General features: G+C 44.2%; 1 protein-coding gene and 1 pseudogene across 1 annotated transcript in view; one reads left to right on the forward strand and one right to left on the reverse strand.

Moving 5' to 3' along the window:
- Positions 1-2,377: 2,377 nt before the first annotated feature.
- LOC106828092 (poly(rC)-binding protein 1-like) lies at positions 2,378-4,218 on the forward strand (annotated as a pseudogene).
- Positions 4,219-12,636: 8,418 nt separating this feature from the next.
- The window catches only part of ABCA4 (ATP binding cassette subfamily A member 4), a 135,561-nt gene continuing 121,153 nt past the window's right edge, over positions 12,637-27,044 (reverse strand). The window contains exons 45-51 of the mRNA XM_070486367.1: positions 25,518-25,659; positions 21,850-21,984; positions 20,959-21,062; positions 20,785-20,877; positions 17,809-18,058; positions 15,948-16,034; positions 12,637-13,071 (exon numbers count right to left, since the gene is read on the reverse strand). Of these exons, the coding sequence (XP_070342468.1) occupies positions 13,066-13,071; positions 15,948-16,034; positions 17,809-18,058; positions 20,785-20,877; positions 20,959-21,062; positions 21,850-21,984; positions 25,518-25,659 (817 nt within the window). The 3' untranslated portion in view covers positions 12,637-13,065. The remainder of the gene's footprint in view (positions 13,072-15,947; positions 16,035-17,808; positions 18,059-20,784; positions 20,878-20,958; positions 21,063-21,849; positions 21,985-25,517; positions 25,660-27,044) is intronic.

Here is a 27,044-nt window from a genome sequence, read left to right on the forward strand (position 1 = left end):
GGTCTGTCCCCAGAACCCCAGGGAGTGTCAGCACCAGAGTGTTTATTCCAAATGTCTACCACTCATGCTTCTTTAGCTTTCTTAAATCTTTTTGTGTTTTTACTTCCAGTTTGGCCAGTATCTGCCATTTTTTTCACATCATCGAAAGGTTGAATGAAATAATATTTGTTCATTGGATTTCCCATGGAACCATGCTGTTGGGGGAGTATCATGAAGGCAAATTGTCCCTGTGTCCCCCAGCCTCTTTCCTGGGCCCTGGTGCCCCCTGCTTGGCTATGTGGCTGACCTCAGGCATGTGCCCACCTCCGGGTGATGTGCAGGCCATCTCTGGTCTCTGTGTACAGAGTTTCAGCACCTTTTCAAACCCCTTCTCCATCCTATCCTGCTGTTCCAGTCCCAAGTTTGGTTTCTCATTAGTGTTTTAAGCCCTGCCACGTATTCCATTCCTTCCAGCTCTTTGGTGGTAATTGTAGAAATACTGTGCTTTTGAGAAGAGGGTCTGACAAGTATATACATGTGGTTTTGGCCTTTGCTTGATACCAGTCTGTTTCTCTGCTGTTCTTTTTAATTAAAAGGGAGGAAGGTGTGAGCGTGCGCTCAAGACAGGACTGGGGCCGTCAAGACTTGAGCCTGATCCTGGCTCTGACGTTGAGGCTCCCTCTGGCCTTGGGCAAGTTTCTTAAATCTTCCCTTTTTTACTGGCTCTAATGAAGCATCTAGCTTGTTTCTCGGGGACAGGGTAAATACTATTTAAAAGGCTAATTATTGAAAAATGTCTTCTCAGATATTTTCTCATCTGCACAGCTGCATCCTTTGGCAGATTCCGAGCGACTTCCTACAAGGTCCAGGGTCAGATACCCTAGTTTCTCTGCTTGAGCACTCTCAGTTAGCTGGCCCATTATTTCATGGAAATAGGAATATCAGTCATGGATATTCATTAATTGTAGCTATTTAAAAAATAACCCAAACTCCCATGCAAATTCAAGTAGAACGTGGTTATGAAAGTCAAGGCTTATTGTCAAAGAAAGATATGTGCATGTGTGTGTGTTCCTGCTGCAGGCTGTGTGCTGTGTTACATAACATCGGATCCTTGATCCCTGGATGTTATCTGAGGAGTAGCTGGTTGGATTTGGGGCTAACATGCCTTGGGAGCTCTTTGTAGCCTTGCTGGGAACTGGATGACTCTGTGGAGTTTCAATCCTGCTTGATAAACAATCTCTTTCTCTGGTCCATTTGACGCAGCCCAGCTGGTTTTCAAGCAATCTTGCTTACTGTGTCTCCTAGAGAAAAAAGTCTGAATGGTTAGTGAGGAGCCACTGCTGAGCTTGTGGCAGCCCATCCCAGGATTGCAGAAAAGGTTCCTGGTGCTTCGAAGGACATCCGCTCTTCTATGCAGGGGTTTCCAGGCTTGCTCTGGTGAGGAACTTTAACATCTTAAGCAGTTAGTTGAGCTTTTTTGGAAGGAGCATGTGTATTACTTCCCCTTTGAGCCAGGCTCCTTCTTTGAGGCTGGCCCAGGGCCTGTTGCTGCCAGTGCACAGGGCCTAGGGGACTATTACCACATTCGATTAGTTTAGAAGGGCTTATTTTTAGCTGTTGGGTGAATCAAAAGTGGTATTTCTGTAGAAATAGACAACCAAGCTAGGCTGCTGTAACCAACATTCACACTAATTTGGGTCACCTAATGGTCTGGGAGGACCATGCTGCATTGCTGAGCAGCTCTGCTCCGCATATACTGTCAGGGACCCAGAATCCTTCCATCTTGTGGCTCTGCCCTCCTGAGTCCTTGAGGTTGTTTCCATGGTTGAAGCTGGGTTACCACAAAACCAAGTTCCAGTGAGCAGAGTAGGGGAAGAGAGTATGGAGGGGTGGTCCTGCTCCAGTTACACATATCACTTCTGCTCCATTCTGCCAGACAGAACTTAGTGACAAGGCCACACATTACTACAAGGCTTGAGGAATACAGTCCCTCCCTGGGCAACTATGCATTACTCTGTAATTGTGGAAGAAGAGAATGGATGTAGTGCATAACCAGCAGCCTCTCTTATCCTACTCTTTTAAATCATTCAGATACTAGATGAGTTCTGCATTTAAAGCCTGCCCTCAGGGTCAGCTGCATGGGTGTGAGACCTGTGAAGTTGCACAGATTCTACATTCAGAAGGGCCCTGTGCTTGATTTAGTGTTCTGCTCTTGCCATCTTGAAATTCTAAGTAACTGATTAACAAGGCACTCATGTTGTGCTTGTTTCATTTTGTGCTTGGCCCCCAAAATTGTGTAGCCAGTTCTGCCTGCCATTTCCCAAATTAGCATTTTCATTCCAACCAATGTAATATTTATTGAAAATCCATTTTAAAGTAAGGCACCACGAAAGATCACATGAGGGATGCAAAGGTAAGTAAGATTCAATATCAGGGATCTTCCAATCCAGTAGGGTGATGAGAGAAGTGGAGTAAGTTATTGTTCAAAAGAGTTGCCCCCACACACTGCTGTGAATATTCATGGGAATGAAAGGCGACCTCTGATGGGTTGTGGTGTTGGCAGGGGGTGGCTGTGGTGGTGTCAGATATTAGCTCTGGATAGGATATTTTTTAATGAACTATTTCAAGCCAGCAGAAAGTACAGAGAGTAATCTTATAAATACCTACGCACCTACCATCTAGTGTTGTCAGTTCTGAGCATGTTGCCGTGCTTGCTTCAGACAGTTTTACGAAATTTAAATATTACACATACACTTGAGGCTCCTTCCTGTTTCTCCCTGATCTCAGTCCTCGTCTCCACCTAGAAACAATCACTTCCTGAATTCAGTGTTTATAATCCCTATGCATGTCATAGTATTTTTTACTGCATATACAGGTATCTATAAATAATCTTTAGTACTTTTACATGCTTTAAATTTTATAAAAATGGCATCATACTTTATTCATTCATTAAGTCAACAAATGCTTGTTGAGTAGCTACAATGGCAGGGCATGGTTTTAGGCACTGGGGGAGGGGGCTAAGGTGCTCAACTCCACTGAGTGGGTCATCCCCACTGTTTGTGTGTTGCAGTCTGTCATCAAGTGTGTCAAATAGATGTACCTGGTCATGTTGGAGATGCTCTTTCCGTCTCCGCAAGGGAGAGTCACACCATTCCATAGTAGCCCATGCCAGCCAGCTCTCCAGTCCTCTGTGTGGGCTGCTGAGATAGGTGCAGCAATGTTGCAGGCTACCCCCATGCCACCCATGACCCAGAGGGACCACTTCTAGATGCCTACTCAGTTCAGGGACAGCACACCATTTCTCTGCTCAATCAGGCCGAGCTGAACCAGGTGGCAAGACAACAGTCCCACTTTGCCATGATGCACAGCAGGACCAGATTTGCTGGAATTGACTCCAGCTCTCCACAGGTGAAAGGTGGTTGGGTGAGTTTGGATGTATGTAGTCAAACCACACATGAGCTCAGCATTCCAGATAACTTAATTGGCTGCATAACTTGGCACCAAGGCACCAACGTAAATGAGATCTGCCAGATGTCTGGGGCTGAGATCAAAATTGCCAATCCGGTGAAGACTCTTCTGGTAGGTGGGCTGCTATCATGGGTTCTGCTGCTAGTGTTAGTCTGGCTCAGGATCCATGCCAGTCTTTCCTCTGAGAAGGGCATGGGGCACAGCTAGACAGGGTAGGTTTACTCATAATCACTTTCTGCTGTTTTTCCGTAATCTGTGTAATTTCTGGTCAGTCATTCCAGGTTTTAAATAATTTGTACGTGTTCAGTTTCTAGACGACTTTATCATCTGCTAAGAATTAAAAAATCTCTGTTCAGCTGTTAAAGCTGGGATCCACATTTAGTTTTATAAGCTTTTCCCTGTTTTTAATTTTGTTTTGGGTTTTTTGGCTCATGAATTTTTATTTGTTTGTCAATAAGAAATGTAAGAGTGAAATGTTAATAAATTTCAGTTTAGTTCTGGAATGTCAAGAATTTAAAAATTAAAAGATGGATTGCTTAACAACAACAAACAAAAAGTAAAGAAATTAAACAAAAATTCCTGCCCCCGTGGAGCTTGTATTCTAGAAGGGCAGTGAGACAATAAGCAAGAAGAGTAAGTAAAAACATATAGTATGTCAGATAATGGTAACTGCTACCATTAATAATGGTAATGGTTACTGCTAAGGATGTAAGAAAAAGCAGAGAAGGGTGTATGATGCTAGGATGGGTTTAGGGACAGTCGAAATTTAGATCAAGTGGCTGGGGAAGGCCCTGCTGTCTCTATTCTTCTGCCATTAAATATTGTTTTTAACCATTATGTTTTGAGATTTATCTGTTTTGAAACATATATTTCTAATTCATTCATTTCCACTGCTATATAACATCCATTGCATGAACAGGCCACAATTCATTTTTTCATTCTGTTGCTCAATATTCAGATTGTTTTTTGATATTTTGCTATTAGAAACAAGGCTACAAGGAGCTCACTTGAACACATCTCCATGTGCATATGTGCAAAGTTTCTCTAAGACAGACTTGATCCAGGAGGAGACTCGTTGGGCCGGTGGACTTGCATGTCTTAAACTTCATTAAATACTGTCAAATTGCTATCCAAACTGGTCGTATCCATGTACACTGTCTCCAGAAAAGGGTTAACATAGCAGGGGGGAGCTGCTGTCTTTAGAAGGAACTGCTTCCAAGATTGTCCCTTGGCTGGCATCTGGGAACTTGGATTTCTGGAGTGTTCACATTGTTCTTTAACTGATAAGTGTGGCTTCCTGTGTCTAGACTGCAAACACTGTGGTTTATGCTGAACACCTGATTTCTTTCTGAGAGTCTGGAATTTTGGACCATGCTAATTAGAGTGTGCTTATGTGACACAATAAAAACCATTGATGCTGAGTCTCCAATGGACTTCCCAGGCCAGAAACATCACATATATGTTGTTGTGTTTTGCTTCTAGGGAATGGATGGACTCTGTGTGATCCCTCATGAGAGGGAGAAAGCCTAGAGGAGGCTGTGCATAGAGCCTCTCAGACTCTGCCCATGTCTTTTTCCCTTATGATCTATCCGTGCATTCCTCCTACATTGCTGTAATAAATCTTAGCCATGAGTACCACTATATCCTGAACTCTGTAAGTCCTCTTAGCCAGTCTCTGAACACAGGGATGGTTTGGGGACCACCATCACACACTCCCACCAGTGGGGAAGAGTTCTCATTGTCTCATGACCTTGCCAGATGTGGTAACTGTTATGGACTGGTTGTGACCCCTAAAATTCATATGTTGAAATCTAATCCCCCATGTGATAGTATCAGAAGGTGGGGTCTTTAGGAGGTGATTAGGTCATGAGGGTGGAGCCCTCATGAGTGGGGTGAGTGCCCTTTAAGGAAGAAGCCAGAGAGCTAGATGGCTGTCTTTCCACTATGTGAGGATATAACAGAAAGTCAGCAATCTGCAACCCGGAAGAGTGCTCTCACCGGAACCTGACCATGTTGGCACCCTGACTTCCAGCCTCCAGAACTGTGAGAAATCAATTTCTGTTGTTGGTAAGCCACCCAGTCTATGGCACTTTGTTAGAGCAGCCCAGACTGACTAAGACAGTATTGTTCAACTTTCTAGTTTTTGCCAACCTGACAGGTGTGAAATGCTATCCTGTTGTTTGGATTTTTATTTCCCTGATTACTAGTGAGGTTGAGCATCTTTTCATACATTTAGTGACCATTTGAATTTCCTCTTCTGTGAAGTGCCTGTTCATATTCTTTGCTCATTTTTCTTTTGGGTTGTTTGTCTTATCTTACTGAATCACAGGAGTTCTTTATATCTGGATGCTAATTCTTTGTTCATTATGTGCATTGAAAATAACTTCTCCTTGTCTGTGGTGTGTCTTTATTTTTTTATTTCTATTTTTTTGCTGAGAAAGATTCACTCTGAGCTAAAATACATTGCCAAATTTCCTCTTTTTTTGCTTGAGGAAGATTATCCCTGAGCTAACATCTGCGCCAATCCTTCTCCACTCCACATGTGGGTCACCACCACAGCATGGCTGACCAGTGGTGTAGGTCTGCACCTGGGATCCAAACCTGCGAACCTGGGTCACTGAAGTGGAGTGTGCTGAACTCAACCAGTATGCCACGGGACCACCCTGGCCTGTCTTTATGTTTTAGAGTGTGTTTTGTTTTATGGAAGTTTTTCATTTTAATGTATTCAAATTAATGAGTCTTTTCCCCTATGGTGTGTGGATGTGTGTTTGTCATGTTGTGTGTCTTTTGAGAGGTTGTACTGAGTAGTGATTAAGACTAGGGCTCTGAACCAGACTATGTGGTTCAATCCCAGGCCTGCCACTTAACTGTTCAGTTTAGGTTAAGTTCTCCTCTCTGGTCCAACATTCGCTCATCTGTAAAATGGAGATAATCACAGTTCTTGCTTATTAGGTAGTTGTAAGGATTATATGATTAAACATATAAACTGCTTAAAACAGCACCTGGTGCGTAGTTGGTGTTCAGTAAGTGTTAGGAACCAACATTATTGTTTAAGAAAACTTTTCTTATCCCAACACGATAAAGACAGTAACATGTTTTCTTCCTAAATTTCTCAAGTTTTGCTTTTCAAAAGTGGTCTTTAGTTACTCTTCTTTTGCCTTTTCTGTTCCCCTGCTTTCCTGAATAAATTATTCTTAAAGCCATTAAGTGGCTGGAACAGGGTAGATGTCCATGTGGGGCCGAGTGGGGAGCCTCAGTGGCCCTGAGTAGGGTGTAAGAGCCTAAGGGAGGGGAGGAGGGCGTGCATGTAGGAAGGTGGGCAGGTGTGGAGAGTCAGATCCCAGTCCAGGTGAGAAGAGTATCCATGTGGTGGGGGTGGCCCAGTGTGGGGAGTCAGAGGCTGAGCAGGGAGAGAAAAGTGTGGATATCAGAGCCCTGGTGGTGTGAGGTGGGAGCCATGTGGGAGGGAGAAGAGTGGCAGAGATGGGAGATGAGTTACAGCTAGGGAAATTGATCAAATATGTAAATATGTATGTAAATCTTTAGAGAGAGTGGCAGCCAGATTGTCAGAGAAGGGAGTTAAAATATGTTCAGAGAGAAAACTAAAGTGAATCCTGTGTTGTTGGATTGGAATTGGAGGTATCAGTGTGAACTCAGGATTGTCAATATATACGATTTACATAAATATATATGTCAAATAGGAATAAATGTAGATGTAAATGGATACCTATTTATCTATCTACACCCACACACATATACATTCTTTAACTGTCCACTGAGAGAGTCTAGGTGTTGGCTTCTAAATAGTAGATTCCCTAAAAGGAACCAGGGCTCCCTGGGAAATGGTTCATTCCAGGTGGGGAAATGGCAAGATGAACTTGGAACGTCTTGTTGTGCCAGAAAGCAAGGAAGTGCTTAAAGAATGATGTGGAATGTGTCAAAAGGACACAGAAGCCAGCTTGATGGATTTCCACTAACTACATCAGGGACAAATCAAGCATTTAAAAAAATAATATAGTAAAGAATTAAATCTGTTGAATAAAATAGGAAACCATGAATCCATGCAGATGTAAATAAGTAAGGGATTATATTAAGCAGTTGATGAGGAAAGGGATAATTTACATAGTTTCAAAAATATATCTCCACAAAATACTTACAAATTACAAAGGGAAAGAGAGTAATTTCACTGTGGGGAAGTCTGACAGATGCCCCTATAATCAAGTGATCAAAGTTAATATCATCAGTAATGGGTCAAATCAAATTCCCGTGCCATGTAATAGGATGCAATGGAAAGGACAGCATCACGTATAAGATATTCCCGCCAAAGGTGCATAACCTGAACCTCGTTCCAGGGAAATAGCAGACAAGCCCACATTAGGGAACACTGCAAAACTATTGGATTATGATCTTCCAAAGACTGAGAGCTGTTCCAAACTGAAGGAGACCAAAAAGACAGGCCAACTAAATCTAACGTGGTTCTGAATTGGATCCTTTGATATAAAGCACATTATTGGGATAGTGGTTGAATGGGATCTGAGGATTGGACGGTAGTATCCATGTTAATTTACTGATGTTAATGGTTTATTGTGAACATGTAAGAGAATATATTTGTTTGTAAGAAATATACAAACTGTTCAGGGGTAACGAGGCACCAAACTAGCAGCTTTCTTTCAAAAGGTTCAAGAAAAAATTCTTTCTACTGCACTTGTAACTTTTGTAGATTTGTGATTATTTCATAATTTAAAAATTATTAAATAAAAATGACTTTTTTACTTTTTAAAGAGAGTAGTTTGATGCATTTGGAATTTTTTTGTGTGGTATGAGACAGAGAGAACAATATTTTTTTGTGTTTTCATGTGACTAATCTGTTGTTAATGCTGAATGTAAATTTTAATCATGAAAAACTAATCAGTTTGAATCTCAGAGAGTGACGACAATTAAAATAACAAACACATGTAAACTTGCCTTATAATTGCTTAGCATTCTGTAGTTCTCAAAGCTCATGTCCTTATAGTGGGAGATACCACTGGGTACTCCAAAAAAGGGAACCCCTCTCCAAAGGGGGGGATTAAAAATAAGTGGGGACTTCCAGGTTCTTCCCTGACATTTTTGCCCAAGAGCCCCAATTTAAAAATTAATCTACCTACTGACCATGCTATTTTGTTTCTATAGAGCTCCTTAGCCAGTCAGCTGAGGGGATGAACACGGAAGGTTGGGCCCAGGGCCCTCAGAGACCTGCTGGTTGGGTCAGAATTGATGCTGTGCCTAGGAGGTGTCTTGTTGCCTGAGGCGAGGTGTGTGTGAGGCAGGTAAAAACCCAGGCTCAGCTACACCTTCCTGTAGGCTGGCTGCTAAGGATCATCTTGTATGTGGAGGCATCAGCCAAGATTGCAGATCTGAAACCGTAAGTTCCTGAGCTTGAAAATCATCCCCATTCTCCGTCCTTAGACTTATCTTTGAACATCTACTGTCCTGGCTAAACTGGAGTTACTTGAAGTCCCTTCAAAAAAACAGAGGAAAGGAAACAAGTGATTTGGGGGCCCTATAAGGCACCCAGAGCTGCTTTTGCTGTCCCTCTAACACTAATGTCTGCTTACTCACTGGAACAGGGGTGGGCGCAGCACGGCCTGTGGGCCAAGTCCATTCTCACTCATTTCGTTAGGTTCTGTCCACACCTGCTTCCGTGCTACAATAGCTGAATTGAGTGTTGCAACAAGAGACTGTATGACTTGCAAAGTTGAAAATGTTTACTCTCCAGCCCTTTACAGAAAGTTGGTCAAACCCCGTGTGAGAACATTAACACCACGAAGACACAGGCTGCATCTTACTCACTGCTTTATTCCCAGAACATGGAGCATTGAATGTTCTTCTCTCTCTTCTCTCTTACCCCTTTGCTTCTCCGGTAGCCCTAAGAAGAACGCCTTGGCAGTCAGTATCATTGAAGACCAAAGAGATTGCCGAGCTCTGGTGGAAGGCAAGAATGGCACCAGCCCTAAGCTGCGTGCCTGGAATGCTGTCTGACCAGGTGCTGTCTGTGCAGAGCTTTGCAGATGAAATGTGCCCTCTGAAACTCACCACAACCCAAGACTATGGGATTTGGCTACAATAAGCTGTGATCCCTTATGAAAGGATCCCTTTCATATGGTTTATATGGCTCATTTGGCTTATTTGGCTACAATAAGCTATGATCCCTTATGAAAGCTTTACGTACAAAACCAAGAGGATGACTAGTTTGGGCAAAGCTCGATTCACTAGGCATATACCTCTGAGCCTTGATATTAGTCACCTACTCAGAAAGCTGAGTGTGTGTCGTGGTGAGCTTTGGGAAAGGCTCTGAGGAGAATACCTTTTGGAGGTCCTTTACCATATACGTCTCAATACTTAAAGTTATAAATCAAGCTAAACTGCTAAATAATGACCTTAGTAAACCTTCATAATGACCTAGGATCAAATTTCGACCTCTTGGTTTCCTTGGAGTTCCACACTGGACTATAGTGGTACAGAGCCAGCTGCCCCATGGCCCACCCACCCTTTCATCTCGCTCCTGGTTTTCCAAGGGGCCTCCTGTGCCATGTGTAGACATGAGCCTGCATGATCAAAGACTACCTTTGACCCAAGAAAGAGGCCCATACAGGCCCTACAAGCAGACTTTACACCATTTGGGGAGGGAATTCCAGAGTTCCGGGTCTGGCGGGCATGTCTTCTTGGACATGAGAGCGAAGTAATTAGAGGACCAGAGTGGGGCCTGCAGGGAAGTTTGGAGGGTCAGCCAAGTAATTTAATCTTTCTGGGACTTGGTTTCCTTTTCCATTAAAACAATGCAAAACAAAACAATTATATAAGGTCTTAGTTTTTGAACATTGAGATATTTTCTAGGTCTACAGCCTGTGGTTCTGTGAATCTGAAACTTCTAGTACCTACGCTTTCCCCAACTTGACAACCACTTTGCACAAAATGTGGTAGCAATTCTGCTGTGAACACCAGGAGTCCCAAATGGCTCATCTCGGGACCTGCTGAAGCACTGAATGACCACACTGAGGAAACCAAGCCTCACATATCCTGGGCCCCGTGGGCTGAGTCTGGTGCCTGAAACAGCAACCCCACAAGGGTGATGCTGCCATAAATCTAGGGCAAAACCTTCTTTCTTCCTCCAGAAGCCCCGCAGGCCTGCTGGTGCAGAACTTCCTCCTCACTGGCCCCCGTGCCAGTGTCCAGGCTGTCACAGAGACCCTTTCTTCCAAGCCCAGAGCTTGCTAACCTGTTTTCTGCCCCACTTTCCCCTACCAGCCTGTTCAGGAGCCCTACAGCAGCAGGGACAAATGAAGCTCTTCACGAGCTTCTTACTCATAATAAGAGAGATTCTCTTTTGATCCCAGCTATTTTAAAATCTTGAGCTCCCCAAAGAAGCCCTGAGAGCTTAGAAAATCTGGCAGCAAGTGATATTTCTGGAACATCTCCTGCGTGGTCTTGGGACTGAAATGACTCTCTGAAATGACTCTCTCCATTTTCTTCTTGTCTTCTTTGTAAATCTCCCTTATTAAACCAGATTGGGAGATCTTTCAATAAAGGAACACGTTCTCAGGAGATCTTGGCCAAGCTCTCACATGGAATAGTCAAACCCAAGCAAATTGTGCATGTCCCCTCCTCCTTGACTTTTTCCTGCTTACATTTTGTGACCAGTATCTCTTAAAGCATAGCATCCCTGTTGCTTCACCTGCTCTTTGCTGCTGTCTTTAGCTTTTTGAGGCATCATTTTCTGAGAACTACTTTTCTGTGTATTTTTTGGCTGGGTTTTTATAGTGTTCACTTCTGCAAGCATTTGTTGACTGTTCTGTGTGTTTCAGGAGCTGGGGAAATGATGAAGACGACACAGGCCTCGCACTGGAGAGCTCAGGTGTAGTGGACACAGACAGAGAAACTAAGCCTTCCTCCCCACGGCAGGAGGAGATTTGACCCACACCCGCCCCTTCCAGTCCATGATGCCTTTCTAAAACCCTCACAACCCACCCTGAATGACTGCTTGTCTCCCTCCCTGCTTAGTCTTCTTCCTTGTGGTATTGTAGTTGCTAATTTAAGTGACAAAACCAGCTAGGATACAACAGCATGATATCAGTATCAATAACACACTCCTGGACTTTCCCAAACTCAATTCTAACTCTCACTAAAATGGTTTTGTGGTTTTGGTTATAGGTAGATTTTAAAAAAAGTCAAAATCAGATTAAGCTCTGAGGCTACCAAAGTAGTTTTGTAGTCCCTATAGGCAGTTATTTTCCAAGCATCCATTATGTGCAAAGTGGTGAGCCAGTAGCTGCACAGGATTCAAAGATGTGTAGCGCCCTGCCCTCTGTCTGCCTCTAAGAAGCACTGGACTTTCCTTGTTGAGGGAAAAATGTCACCACCTTCTGTTCACTTTCTTCTATGGCCCCTTCTCAGCAACAGCTATTGGCCTCAGATTCTTTCTCCCCCGATCCTTCCTCCCTCCTGGACTCTGGAGTATACCTATGGTATCCTGTGCCTCGAGCAGCACTGTTCTAGAAAGGGTTTGAACTAGGAGGCTCATCTGTTGGTCGTGGAGAGGAGACTGCCTTGTCAAGGAAGTCTGTTTGCTCTCCTCATCCATGTCTTTTGAAATGGTTTGGCTTAAAACTGTTATTTTCTGATTCTTGGTGAGCTTTAACGTGAACAACTAGATGTCCTGGGAACACTGCCTCCTAACGTCACTGCACAAGATGCACACGTCAGCACTGTGGAAATGGCATGGCACCATGTGAATGAGGCCTGGACTTCTTGAAAAAGTTACAAGCATGTTGGATCTCATACTCAACCAAGGATCCACTCTCACCTGTCCTTGCCTCTTTGTTTCTTGTCCCAATTATACCTATGAGGTAGGCACTCAAATAAGCTGGGCAGACAGACGTGAAACTTAGATTCAGATAATACCCAGCTGGCAATAGATAATGCGTATATGCATTGCCAGTTGGGCGTTTTCTTCAAACCCTATAAAGTGGACTTGGCATGGAGCATGAAGTCTAGTCCATTCCTTCCACTCTGTGTTGCAGAATCTTGCTGGGACCAGCACTCCTGTGGCAATAACTCTCATGGAAGCTCACAGCAATGACAGGAAGCCACACACACAAAGAACGTCTAATACTGTACCAGATGGTGCACACCAGGGAGCTCAGCGAATTCGGAGAGTTTGTGATGAGCACATTTGCATTTTATTTTCTCCTTAAAAATAAAACACACACACACACGCACACACACACACACACACACACACACGCACACAGAAAAGCAGACCCACTTGAAATGAGAGCAATACTGAGGTCAAATCTACTAGCAGGATGGAACGGGCTTCTACTTCTGTGGTCATGACGAAAACGGTTTGCATTTGTTTGGCCGGGTCAGTTACACCACCAGGTGTTCCAGGTGAGCAAGTCAGTTCTGGTTTTCTTCAGAAAGGACCCCCTTCTGAGTTTGCTGTATGCCCCATATGTGTTTTTTTCTGCTGCCAAGGGATTACTTTTGCTGGCAGGTCTGGACAGATGACCACATGGCAAAAGTCATCCAGCAGCCCAGAGTTCCTTTCCGGCTGTAGCGAGTGAGCAGTGTGGAGGATCAGACCTGTGGAAGGAGATCAGATGGACTCTCATCAGCTCGGTTTTCTAAATAGATAGGGCAAAGGCTTCCAGATTTTAGAAGTTAAACAGCTGTCAACCAGTCTCTGAAGGAAGCTCAGCCCAGGGCACTGTGATTCTGTCACGTCATCAAGGTTAAGGGTTATCTTTGTTTCCTTGTCTGTGAAAAGGTCAGACCAGATGATCCCGCAGGTCCCTCTGGCTCTACACTCTAGAGGTTATAATGATTCACACTCTTGTGTGTGCACACACTGACATCTGAGAGGGAAGTTACACTCTCTGTGCCACTTCCAAAGGCTGTTATGATATCATTTACCTTCTTTTTTAGCCCCCAAAAGTTACCATGCTCTTACTGTCTTAAAAGCCAAGAAGTCATAATTTAGGTCATCCCTGAGGTGCAGAATTCCCTTTGTCCACTTCCTACAGAGGTGGCTCCTGGGAAGCAGGAAAATTTGACTGGGGGATGGGAGGGTGGGGAGCTGGGGTTCTGAAGAGCAGACTCTAGATCAAAGCTCGGGCACTAAGTACAGCTCCTGGAGAAGTGGACACCAAGGTGACCTTTTTAACCAGAGAGACATGGTCGCCATTTAGAAAGAGCAGGTTGAATTCCTGAACCAATACCCAGCTGGGTGGTAGGGAAAGGAGGGCGTCAGAGGTAGGCCCAACCAGTCGAGACAAAATGTGGTTTATCAATTATCTGGTTTAAAGTCACACATCCTGTTAAGAAGATGACTAACCTAGCATTTAGGGCTAAGAACATGATTTGAGGTGGGGCAAGGATCCCACTCAAGGCTGCAGGTACTTCAGACACTAATTGATAAGGACCTAAGTTATATGTGGAAACTCCGTAACAATGTGTAAGAATAAGGATCAGAAATTGATCTGAGTTGTTTCCAATTTTGGAAAACACATGATGGTCACTCAATTATTAACCCATTTAGGATGTTTCTAAGTTGACTGATCACCTATCACCACCTAGTCATCTAGCAAAACCTTGACCTTCACCTGTTTTCATAAAACAGATTGTGAGATTCCACAAAGCCTCATCCCAAAAGATATTTTCCAGGACTGTGGCCATTAAGAGTTTAAAACATTCTTGACAAGCAGACACACTGATCTCTAGATAAGGAAATGTCACTGTGGTTGTGGTTGTCGCTCACAAACTGGGGCTGTGAAGCCACCAACCTACTGAATTTCCTGAAGCTGCGCTCTCAGTCTCGTTCAGAGGCAAGTTGTGAATGTTTTCTAGAACTCGTTGAGAGAAACGATCTTTTTCTTGTTTGTAGGATACTTTAAGGAAAATTATTTTAAAGTGGTATAATGTAAACAAGAACGTAATTACTATTTGTTTCATGACATTTATTTATATACAAGGCTATACGGAAGGATTTTTGCAAACCTTTGTAAAGGTACTATGTCATAAAGTCAGAGTTAGGTTTTGAATCACAAATTTATTATAAAATATACCAATCTAATAAATGCGTTGTAGTTGGTTTTCTAATATTTGTATGCTAAAATGTGACAAGCAAAATAGAAAAATAGTCACATCCAGTAAGGGAGAAAAGTTTGGAATTAACTGCTGCAGATCTTAGACCATCGGCGCCCCTCGCCTGGCCCAGAGGTGACTTGGTGTTAGCCCTTAAGAGGGAATATGCCAGGTGGTGGTGGGGAGACCATTGCTAGTTCTAGGAAACACTTTTGTTAACCAACTATGTATTCTGAATTATAAAAGAAATTCATAACTCTAAGTTGTTTTCAAAGAATAATTTTCTATAGGTGTAAACAGCAAGTACAAGATCTATAAATGAAAAAGAGTGGCTGGAAAATCTTAGCAAAACTAGCTGTCCCTGGACAGGTGCCTTTACTTGGGCATTTCTGGGCCCTCTGGGGAGATGAGGGGCAAAGTCAACCTTGCCAAGTAACCATTAGGTCTCTACTGGTCAAGAGGAAGGGGAAAAATTCATCACAAGGATGGCCTTGGAAAGGAATGTTTCAATCATTAGTGGTATTTGGTTTTTCTTGCAATTAAGAAACTGGTGGGAGGAATGAGAATTTTAAGGGAAAGAAGGTTTTGCACATCTTTGCTTATTGGAAAAATGCTTTAATTTTATTTGATTTACTCTCCAGCTGAGTCTGGCGAGAATAGCTGAGTTAATTCATCCCTTTAAAATCCTAGGCTTAAGCCAAGGGGTTCTGGATCCTGGAGCTTCCTCCAGTACTTTCTCTCCCTCTTTCTGGGGAACTCGGAAGGGGTGGGCGTGCTTCTTACAGGGGGAACCATGCCAGTGCAGGAACCTGGAAGCACCTATCCCAAGTGTTGTCACAGTTATCTATTGCTTCCTCCTCCATCATCTTGATATTTTTATAAAGAACAAAGAGCCCTCTTCCTAAAATAGGTGATAATCCTTGCTCTAATCAAATGTGCCCACCACTGAAAAGGAGTGCCAGTTAATCACCTTCCTTTGAAACTCAATCATATGACCAGACATAGATGTCAAGTATCCCAACAACCAAACGTTTTAATATTCTCTCCTATCTTCCCTGCTTATTTCCAAAATCCAAGCTTTTCTCTGTAAGCAAAAACATGTGAGAAAGTTCAAAATGCTCTCTCATACCATCCCAGTGGCTTCCTGATTATAAAAGGAACTCACACAATTACTGATTGAAAAGTCCTTCAGGACAGAACTTGTGGGGAGTGGCAGGGACGTGGTTGGTATATGGTGGGGACATTGTGGGGATGTGGTAGGGTGGGGCTCCCTGCAGGAGGCATATCTGGGCCTTGGGGCCCCTGAGGCCCAGTGGACTGTCCCTGAGCTGAGGATCCACCTCAAGCAGTCAACTGTGAAAAAGTGGCAGGGGTACCTTGGCTTGTTGGCTGGCTCCAGCAGCTCGAGGGTGCAAAGGGACATCGTGAGTTTCAGTCTGCTGTTTAGCAAAGTTCACAAATACCTGGAGGCAAGAGAAGAGCAAGTAGGTAGATGTTTCCAGAAAAATGGTACCCTGCACCCACCTACCCACTCCACTTTCTCTTTTCCACAGCCCTGCTGGAGCAGCTTATGTTCTATAGGAGGGGAGGCTGGCCCACCTGAGGAAGCCCGGCCACCAGGTCCCTGAATAGGGCTTGTTTCTTAGAATTCTGAGCTAAGCCAAAGGAGTTCTTGTGGGAGGATTCAAGGGACTCGGGGCAGCAGGGTTTGGGGTTAACAAAGCAAGGCAGATTCTCAGCTAGCAGTGTCCTCCTAAACCTCCTCAGAAGAAACTAGAAACAAAGCAAAACAAGAATCTGATCTCTTCTCTTTTCTGTTCCTTATTCAGGTGCAGTGTGACCATGCCTCCCGCTCCTGACTTCATCTGCTATGGCTGACAAGAAGGTGCTGGTGAGCCAGTTCCTCCAAGGGGACATGGAGACTTGCCTATTTCCCTGCTTTACTGAACGTTCTTTAAGGATGTTTATTTACAACAAACAAACAAACAGCAACAACAAATAACCCCCGGAAAAACTAAATGTCTAAATGGATGAATGGATAAGCAAAAGGGGGCATACACACACAATGGAGTATTACTCAGCATTTAAAAGAAGGCTATTCCAACACATGCCACAAGGCGGATGAACCTTGAGGACATTACATTCGAGAGATGAAAAATTTCTGAGATAGATAGTGGTGAAGGTTGCACAACAGTATGAATGTACTTAATGCCACTAAATTGTACACTTAAAAATGATTAATTCTGTTCTATATATTTTACTACAATAAAAAAAGTTATCACACTAAAAAACCTGACAGGGGCCGGCCATCTGGCCGAGTGGTTAAGTTCGTTCATTCCACTTCGGTGGCCCAGGGTTTTGCCGGTTTGGATCCTGGGTGTGGACATGGCACCACTCATCAGGCCATGCTGAGGCAGCATCCCACATAGCACAACCAGAGGCACTCACAACTAGAATGTACAACTATGTACTGGGGGGCTTTGGGGAGAAAAAGAAGAAGGAGAAAAAAAAGATTGGCAACAGATAGCACAGGTGCCAATCTTAAAAAAATAAATAAAAATAAAAAACCTGACAAATGGCACACACATTTTCCAAACCTCACCAAATTGTACACTTTATTATTTTAATGTATTTATTTTAATGCTCTTTATTTTTTATTTTATTTTATTTTTTGAGGAAGATCAGCCCTGAGCTAACATCTGCTGCCAATCCTCCTCTTTTTGCTGAGGAAGATAGGCCCTGAGATAACATCTATGCCCATCTTCCTCTACTTTATTCGTGTGACACCTGCCACAGCATGGTTTGACAAGCAGAGGATAGGTCCGTGCCTGGGATTCGAATCGGCAACCCCAGGCCACTGAAGTGGAGCATGTGAACTTAACCACTGTGCCACTGGGCTGGCCCTGAATTGTACACTTTAAATGGCTGCATTTTATTATATGTAAATTAAGCATCAGTAAAGTTGATTTGAAAAGAGTAAAAAGGCACCACCTCAAACCAGGAAGGATGAAATGAAATCATAGTGTAGTGGGGAAGGATGATGTAAAGTCAATGACGTTTGCCAATGACTAAAATACTGTTAAAAAACAATTTCTGATACACCAAGTTTTACCCTAACGGACAGAGGGACAACAGGGTTAAAAATCAGGCATGTCATGTGGATTCCAGCTCAGGCTGGGCGTTCAGCCCAGTCTGCACAGCTCCGCCTCTGCACATGGTGCCCCTCAGATGACTCGCCTGGTCCAGCGTGGTCTGCGTGACCGAGTACTCCTCGATGAGCAGGCTCTCCTTGTGGGAGAGGAGCAGCCGGAAGATCCTGGCCAGGGAGGAGGAGGAGACCTGGAACTGGAGCATGTTGTAGTGCCTCTCCCTCTGCACGCTGCCCGGGAAGTTCCCCTGGAAGAACTGCTCGACGGGATTCAGGTCGGGAAGCAAGTCGTCCTTAGGGGATTTGATTTTCATGGTGACAATGTAGCCATCTCCAAACCTAGGGGATGCAAACGGCAGTGAGGGGTATAGGCCTGTTAGTAGTTGGGTCTAAGGCAATCCAGAAATAAGGAATAGACTCATCAAAATATTGGGGATTAAAGGCCCATACTATAGACCTCATGTGCATGTTTAAAACTAGGAGAAAGGGGGCCGGCCCCACGGCCGAGTGGTTAAGTTTGTGCTCTGTTTTGCTGGCCCAGGGTACAGCAGTTCAGATCCTGGGTGCAGACCACACATGGCTCATGAAGCCATGCTGTGGCAGCATCCCACATAGAAGAACTAGAATGACTTACAACCAGGATACACAACTATGTACTGGGGCTTTGGGAGAAAACAGAGGAAGATCGGCAACAGAATTTAGCTCAGGGCCAATCTTCCTCACCAAAAAGCATACCTTTAAAAAGGAAAAAAACTAGGAGAAAGAAACCCACAATAGTTCCTGAAGAAATAGTTTGATACTAGTTTTTGGCAGTCTAAGTGCCTGGGGAGCCAGTGCTGACGGTCTAGCAGTTAAGATTCAGCACTCTCACCACTGCGGCCCAGGTTCATTTCCAATCAGGGAACACCACCACCCATCTGTCAGTTATTATACCATCTGTTGTTTGTCCTACTGTGGTGGCTGAGTGCTGCCGTGATGCTGAAAGTTATGCCACTGGGATTTCAACGTCCACCCATGGTGGATAGGTTTCAGCAGAGCTTCCAGACTAAGACAGATTAGGAAGAAGGAACTGGCCACCCACTTCTAGAAAAATTGGCCATGAAAACCCTATGAATAGCAGTGGAGCATTGGCTGGTATAGCACCGGAAGGTGAGAGGATGGCGCAAAAAGACTGGCAGGGTTCCGCCCTGCTGTACACAGGGTTGCTAGGAGTCAGAATAAACTCGACGGCACTAACAACAACAAATGTCTGTGTGGTGAAGTGGGTCACCAGACCTGTGTCATAGCTTCCTGTGTCCAACATGGATGGTCCCTGCTCCTTTCCCTTTAAATATTTGCTGAAGTCAAAGGCGGTTTTAGCCTAGGGAGAAGGTGTCCTGATGGTGTGTTGGGCCAGTGCTTACTCAGTCATAGAAAGAGAACTTAAGAGACTGGCCAGTTGGTAGTAAAGCTTGGGAAGGCAGCACTTCCCTGTGGAAGCTTCCAGAACAAATGGAGCTGTCAGGGCCAGGGTCATCAGTGCTTCTCTCCCCTTCTCACCAGGTGAGCTGGTCACCTGCAGGTAGATGAAGAATGGTCCTCCAGAGAGTGTGTGCACGGCCTGCTGGCGTCCCTATACACTTATGTCAGGGTATACTGTGTCAGTTGCAATTTCTTTCGATGCTTCCTCCTTGATTAAGGGATGTTCCCCCTACGATAAAATTCCTTTACCTTTCAGCTCGGGAATATTGACTGTCCCTGCATGTGGGGAGTTCTCCCCTCTCCCCTGCTCTACCATTGGGATATCGAGAAAAGAGAGGGAAGGGAGTAGGGAACATCCACGTCTCCAGCAGTTGGACACAAGGAGTTGCTGACACAGGTCTGGTGACCTCACATGCTAAAGTCCCCCTAGATATCTGTGCAGTGTCCGAGCTGTAGTTGCTAAAGAAATCAGGGGTCAGGGGCTGGCCCCGTGGCAGAGTGGTTAAGTTTGCGCACTCCGCTGCAGGCGGCCCAGTGTTTCGTCAGTTCGAATCCTGGGCGCGGACATGGCACTGCTCATCAAACCACACTGAGGCGGCGTCCCACATGCCACAACTAAAAGGACCCACAACGAAGAATATACAACTATGTACCGGGGGGCTTTGGGGAGAAAAAGGAAAGAATAAAATCTTTAAAAAAAAAAAAAAAACTTTAATTAAAAAAAAAAAAGCCAGGGGTCAAATACCCAAACACAGCTAATCTGCTGACCTTTCTCTCCATCATTTATCTGCTCTGATGCATATGAAGCATGCTGTGTACTATGCACCACCCTTCCATGGGCCCCTCAAGATTAAGCATCTTGACATAGACAAGGTGGGTTATGTGCTGTTCCTTTTGCCAACTAGCATGGTGACTTCTACATTCTGGACTCTCAAAAAGTGTTTGTTAAATAAATGAGTGATAACCATAAAACATTTCCTAATTTATAAAGCATATCAGATTGCAAGGGAGGGTGGCATTAATATCATAATCTTGTTTTAACTGATAGCTTTGACACACAAACTATTAATAATGCATTGTTTACAACTTAGGGGGACAGGATAATCCTACTGAAGACTACTGGAATTGCTGGTTTGTTGTATAATACTGGTCATTTCTCAAACTCAAAAGCATACAGCATGCCAGAAAGGAAAACTGACTCTCAGGCTGTTTGGACCCCTTATCATTCCTATGTTGGTTGTGCACTCTAATCAAATAGGTCATTGGTCCTGGATCTGTTGGGATAAGTGGTGGGATAATGAGGCAATGGTGGTGACCCTTCCTTATCCCAGCCAGGCTCTGCATACGTCCCAATAAGAAACCCCCATCTGGAGACTTGGAGAGCCTTCAACCACAATTGGGCAATTAGCCCAATATAAAGGAGTTTCTTTTAGCACAACAGACTTTTCCATCTGCTGCTGCAGAATGAGGCCCGGCTACCATCTGCTTCTGCTTGTGGGAGGGCAGCAGGACACTCCCAAGTGTCAGCAGAGAGCACAGGGCCTGGTTGACCCTTCTCCCAGGAAGGTAATAAAGGGCCCCCCCAACCCCCCACATCTCCTTACTTGTACTTGAGGTGCTGAATAGTGCCCAGACACTGAAAGGAGCCCTTCACCATGATGGCCAGCCGGGTACACAGGGCCTCACATTCTTCCATGCTGTGGGCAAGACAGAGAGTGAGGGCTGTGGAGGACTCCTGCCTGCCACCGGCTCCACCCCAGTCCCTGGGAATCTCTTGCCTGTGGGATGTGAGGACCACAGCCCTCCCTTCTCGGATGATGCTCACGATGGTGTTCCACAGCATGCGGCGTGCCTGGGGGTCCATGCCTGTGGTGGGCTCATCCTGTGGGGAGGCAGAGGGGGCAGGGGCAGGGCTTGGAGCCGGCCTCTCCTGGCTGCTGCACCCTCCTTGGCTGACTCCCTCCAAGCAGCTCTGCTTTATGGCAGATGCTGCTCAAAGTCACTCCCAGTGGGGTGAGACCCAGGGTACCCAGTACAGGGTACAGAAGGCAGGAGGTGGACCAGGAGAGTAAAGACACAACATGCACATCTCTAGACTCATTTCAGCCCATAAATGGATTAAGGTTAATGAAGACAATGGTAGAATCACCTTAAAAAAAGAAAAAAAAACCCTACACCTATGTCTGCAAGGAGGCCAGGAGATAGCTCAGATGACTTTTCCGGTTCCCTCCAAGTCCTGCAACCCATGCCTTCATAAACCCAGGGCACCTGGGGCCTCCAGCCTGGCCTGGCTCCTGTGAGAGTCACATGAGCCTTTGATCCAGGCCAACGTTCCTGTCCTCTTCAGGTCCTGAACAGACCTCCTCAGGCAGTAGTAATTTCTGACCCAACACTGACATTTCCGTAGAGGGGTTGAACATTCTGCTGTGGGCCTGTGGCCCCACAAGAGACTTCCCAGGAACTCAGAGTGAGCATGTGCTATGACTCCAGTTTCCCCCAAGAGCTGTGAAGAACAATGGGCTGAATCACTCAAAACGAGCAGGATAGGGGGCAGCCCAGACAACAACAGATGGCTGCATTTTCCAAATCTGCCAACCCAACCACAGAGATGCAGCTCCCGGTTCAAGCCCTTGGACCCGCCTGTCCCCACAGGTCGCAGTGCCCCTCACCAGCAGCACCAGCGGTGGGCAGCCTATCAGGGCAATGGCTGTGGAGAGTTTGCGCTTATTGCCCCCACTGTAGGTGCCGACCAGGCGGTCTGCGTAGAGAGACAGGCCCAGGCTCTGAATACACCACTTTGCAACCTAGAGGAGAGAAAGGAATCCCATTTGAGAAAGACAAACAAGCAAACACCCCAAACCTCCACCGATTCAAAGTCTTGGGTTCCCAGATCTCCCACATCCAGGATGACAGACCCAGCTAGGCTGCAGCAGGGCCACCTGCTGGCTCATGTTCTCTGGAACATGCTTCAGGGACCAGGTATCTCCCGTCCACTGTGTGCCTTAGATCTCGGTGTGCCTTGGTCAGCTCAGCACTCGGTGGGTGCAGCCCCCTGAGAACTGGCCTTCAGCTTTACAAAGAGCAAGGCAGTGCTTCTAGCCCAGTGTCCAGGACTATGCTGGGAGGGGAAGAGGAAGAGTTCTAGGGTCTATTTGAAAAGATCGTGGGTCCCCTTGATTTCATCCCTGAACAGGGTCACATTTGAGGTCTTGTGCATCACATGCATACTTATTGAGCACCCACTATGAGCCAGGTGCTGTACTAGGCACTGGAGAATAATGATGCACATAACCAGTGACCTTGTACTCACAGACGGTGGGGACAGTGACAGACAACCGAAATAAACAGAATAATCACAGATTATAACAGTGCTTTGAGGGGACTCAACAGGGAACCATGGGTGTGAGCGTGTGTGTGTGCATGTGCACACGTGTGCACAGGAGCAAAACTAGGGAAGTCATTGGAGACAAGCCTACAATGCTGCTGACTTCTGCACTTGTACCTCTGCCTGAAATGTTCTTTCCCTAGACATCCACACTGCTGGCTCCCTCTTTCAGCTCCTTTTGTCTTCACTCAGGAGTCACCTCCTCTGTGAGGCCTGCCCTGGACCACCCTACCTACACATGCAAACCCCACCCCAACAATTCTTCTCTGCTCTTTTTCTCCCTCAAGGACTTTTCACTCTCAATTGTACTGTGTTTTTTTACTTCGTTATCTAATTATTGTCTATTCCTCCCACTATAATGTAAGCTCCATTTTTAACTTTTTCTTTGGAGATAGTTTCAAACTTACAGAAACACGTAAGAAATAGAGTAGTACAAAGAACACTCACAAACTTCTTTCTCTCTCCCTCTCTTATACACACACACATTTTTTCAGATCCATTTGAGAGTAAGTTCTACATCATGGTCTTTCTCTCCTAAATACTTCAGCGTATATTTCCTAAGAATAGGGATATTCGCTTACATAACCACAGTACCGGTATCAGTGTCAAGAAATTTAACATTGTTATAATATCTTAATCTAATCTACTCTTCACAGTTCAGTTTTGTCAACTGGTCCAATAACGTTCGTCATCCCATTATTTCTCTCCAGTCCCAGATGCGGTCTAGTGTCCCTTATTGTCACTGTGTCTACTTAGCCTCTTGTGATCAGGAACATTTCCATAGCCTTTCTTTGTCATTTATGACTTTGATACTCTTGAAGAATACAGTTCCTGAAATTTTTTTTTAATCGAATGTTCTTCCTTTGGAGTTTGTCTGATGTTTCCTCCTAAGATTCAAGTTATACATTCCCAATCAGAATATTCCATAGGTAAAGCTGTGTCCTTCTTAGGGTGTCACATCTAGGGGCATGAGATGGCCATCTGCCCCTAGTAGGTCAGTTAATTTTGATCATCCAGTTAAGTTTTTGTCTAATTTCGCCATTATAAAATTATTATTATGCTTCTCCATTAAAACCAATAAGCAATTTGTAAAAGATGATTTTAAACCACACAAATATCTTGCTTCTTATAAAACATTTCCCCTAGATTTAGCAACCATTGATGATTCTTGTGCAATCCAATCTTTACTATGGTCATTGCAAACGATTTTCCAATTCTAGAATGTCCTCCATACTAACCAGTTGGGTCTCAGCATTTGACTGTAAGCAAGAACACTCCCTTCTCTCCTGTTTATCTATTTAACAGAATGGACTTGTGAATTCCTACTTTTCTGCCAATGTTTTATAATTTATCATGGTATTTAATTATTTTGATGCTCAAATTGTCCCATATTTGGTCACTGGGAGCCCCTTCAAGATGGCTCCTGTGTTCTTATGATATGCTCTCACCATTTTTTTAAAAGCACTTTTTAACTTTCTGGCATAATAAGATGTTCCAGGCTCATTTTATGCCTATGATGATCCAGCCCTGAAATCTGTCATTTATCTGAGGAGTCACGGTTCCTTTGGGTGGGGAATAATTTTAGAGAACAAAATCTGGGCACTAAGTGTGCTCATTGCCACTAGGATATTTTTGCTTCTTGGCCCTTTCAGAGGACACTTACATGCATACACAAACATACACACGTACACATCCATGCCTATGTGCAATATCCATGAACACATATACATGCATGTACAAACACATGCATACAAATGTTTCATGAGTTCACAGTGAGATCTCTAATTCCAATCCATCCCACAGGGTTCTTTTCTGCTTTATTGCTTTCCATATTTGCATGTCCCTTCATCCACAGTGAGGACTCTGGTTCCCAACCTCATTAACACATTTATTCATTTACTTAGTCCTATAACACACCTAAAATTATTTCAGAATTGCTTTGCCCATGCCACTATAAAAAACATTGGCCAACAAGAGCTCAGAATTTGTTTGTAGATCTTTGCTTCTGTTCTACCTGCCCAAGACTGAGGATATATAGTCAAATACTGTGTCATTAGTTATTTTTATTAGTTCTTTTCTTCCCCTTCTGTGTAATATTTATTTGAATAAAATTGGATTAATTTGTTTCAGTTTTCTTTCAGTGGTTAGGATTTTCTTTTTGTTTTCATTTTTACCCCCTTCCTATTCTTATTGATTTACTTTTATTTTTTGAATATGTAGAACATTAATATGCTTCCAAAAGTCAAAACTATATGAAGTGATATCCTGAGAGAAGTGTCATTCCTTCCCATTTCCCTCTTGTTGATCACCAAATTCATTGTTTCCAGGTTTATCCTTCCAACTTTCTATATGTAAAGGTAAGCAGACATATGGATGCTTTCTTATTTTTCCCACTTTCTTACATTAAAAAGCAGCATTCTACATGCGCTCTTTTGCACTTTGCTTTTTTCACTTAACAATATCTCTTGGAAAATAATTCCATATCAGTTCCCAGAGATTTTCCTTGTTCCTTTTTTTGTTTGTTTTACAGTTGCCTAAGACTTTATCATGTATATGTTCCGTAAATTATTCAATCAATCTCCTATGCCTGAACATTTAGGTAATTTCCAATATTTTGTGACTACAAATACAATGAGTAACGTTGTGCATGTGCATTTTGTTCTGTGGGAGGTTTATCTTCAAGGTAAATTCCCAGAAGTGGGATTGCTGGATCTAAGGGTAAATGTATATATCATTTGGTTATATACTAGGGCAGGGATTTTTTGTTTTGTTCATTGCTATACCCCATCTTCTAGAACAGTACCTGAAACATAGTAGACCCTCAGTAAGCATTTGTTGAAAGAACGAATGGATAGCATGTTCCAGCTTTCCCATCTCTAAATAAAAGCACTCTCATGAAACAGGCTTATGGTTTACCAAACTCCTGAGTGGCCATTACAAACCATTTTTTACCTTCTCGATTTTCTCTGCTGGTACACCTCGAAGCCGGGCATAAAGATACAGATGTTCTCGCCCTGTGAGCAGGTCATCAATTGCATCAAACTGAGGACAGTAGCCCATACTTTGATGCACGTCAGAAATACTGGTTAAAATACTGCAAAAAGAAAAAGCAATTAGTAAGTTTCCTTCATAGAGGGAGGGGCCTGAGAGCTGGGCCTGGAGAAGCTTCTGCCAATGGGATAAGAGAGCTGCCTCTTCTCTTTTCCCACTTTGTTTCAGAAATGTGCACAACATTTAGGAATGAAAGCAGGGGCCTTTGGTTAAAAACTGACGAACTTCAGGAGTTCTGAGCTTTGAATCCAGTCAGATCCTCACCAGTTTCCCTGTCTAGGATAAATTGAACGCCTGTTACCCAAAGTCAGCTTTGGTTTTGATTGGATCACCTCATATGTGAGTTTAAAAACCAAGGAAAGATCAGGTTTAAGAACATGATCAGTGGTTTTTGATCCCTTTCAGACATTTGGGAAGTAGCCAGAGAAGATGCATCCTTCCCAATGGAAGTAAACTTCTCCATCTGTATTTACTGGCAGAGATACGGTCAATGAAAGAGGAACCAATCAGATCAACACCCAGAGCAAGAGGCTCCCACGGAGAAGAGATGAAGTGAATTAAGTTCTATCAACTCCCTTTGACTAACATATTCTCCCTCACTAGAAAATATATTGCCTTGATGAAAAAACAGACTGTCCATAGGCTGGTCTAATCTCTTCCCCCTCCCCTTATACCCTAGGATCTATGAATAAAGGATGGATGTAATAGGAGGGGACAGAGAGAGGTCAAGCAGTCCCTCACTACGACAAAAATGACTTCAGCTATGGCTGGACCAATTAACACCACCCAGGGAAGCAAGGAGGGTACTTTGCCAAATTCACAGGAGCTACCCCACCAGAGAACCCCAATCCTGTGTCTTGAACCTAAAGTTTCTTTTTAGTTTCCATCTTAGTTTTACCTTCTGGGCATCAGACTTGATGTCTCATGGCAAATCCTATTACATGCCCCTGCCCTCCACCCTCTGATCCCCCAAGACTCCTTTTGTTACCATCGTGAAGTCATTTGCTTGGTTGTAGGCTAAGCGGTGACCTTGCTGCACCCCTGCTAGTCCCAATGCTCTAGACCAAACAGGGATGGTTGGGGAAGGCCAGAGAACCAAATTCATTCTGTCCAAGCCTGTGAAGCAGGCTCAAGACTCTCCCTGCCTCATGGGTATTGGGCCTTGTTGAGGATGGCTCTCAGGTGAGGGAAGGAGGCCCCAGTCAGGCAGATGCTGGGCAGACGTCAGCAGTGCCTAACTCCACTTATAAACCAGGGCAGAGGGTTTCTCTGGGCACATCTAATGTGTGAGCTTTGGTGTTAAAGGAGCAGCCTGGAAAGAGGTGTGAGCTCATGTTCTCCATCCTGTCCCATAGAGAAGCAGTCTATTTATTCACACGTTATTACAGAGAGCAGTAGGCCCACTCCAGAATCCAAGGGCATATGCCA

The sequence above is a fragment of the Equus asinus genome, chromosome 16 (genome assembly GCF_041296235.1).
Source record: "Equus asinus isolate D_3611 breed Donkey chromosome 16, EquAss-T2T_v2, whole genome shotgun sequence".
Lineage (NCBI taxonomy): Eukaryota > Metazoa > Chordata > Mammalia > Perissodactyla > Equidae > Equus > Equus asinus.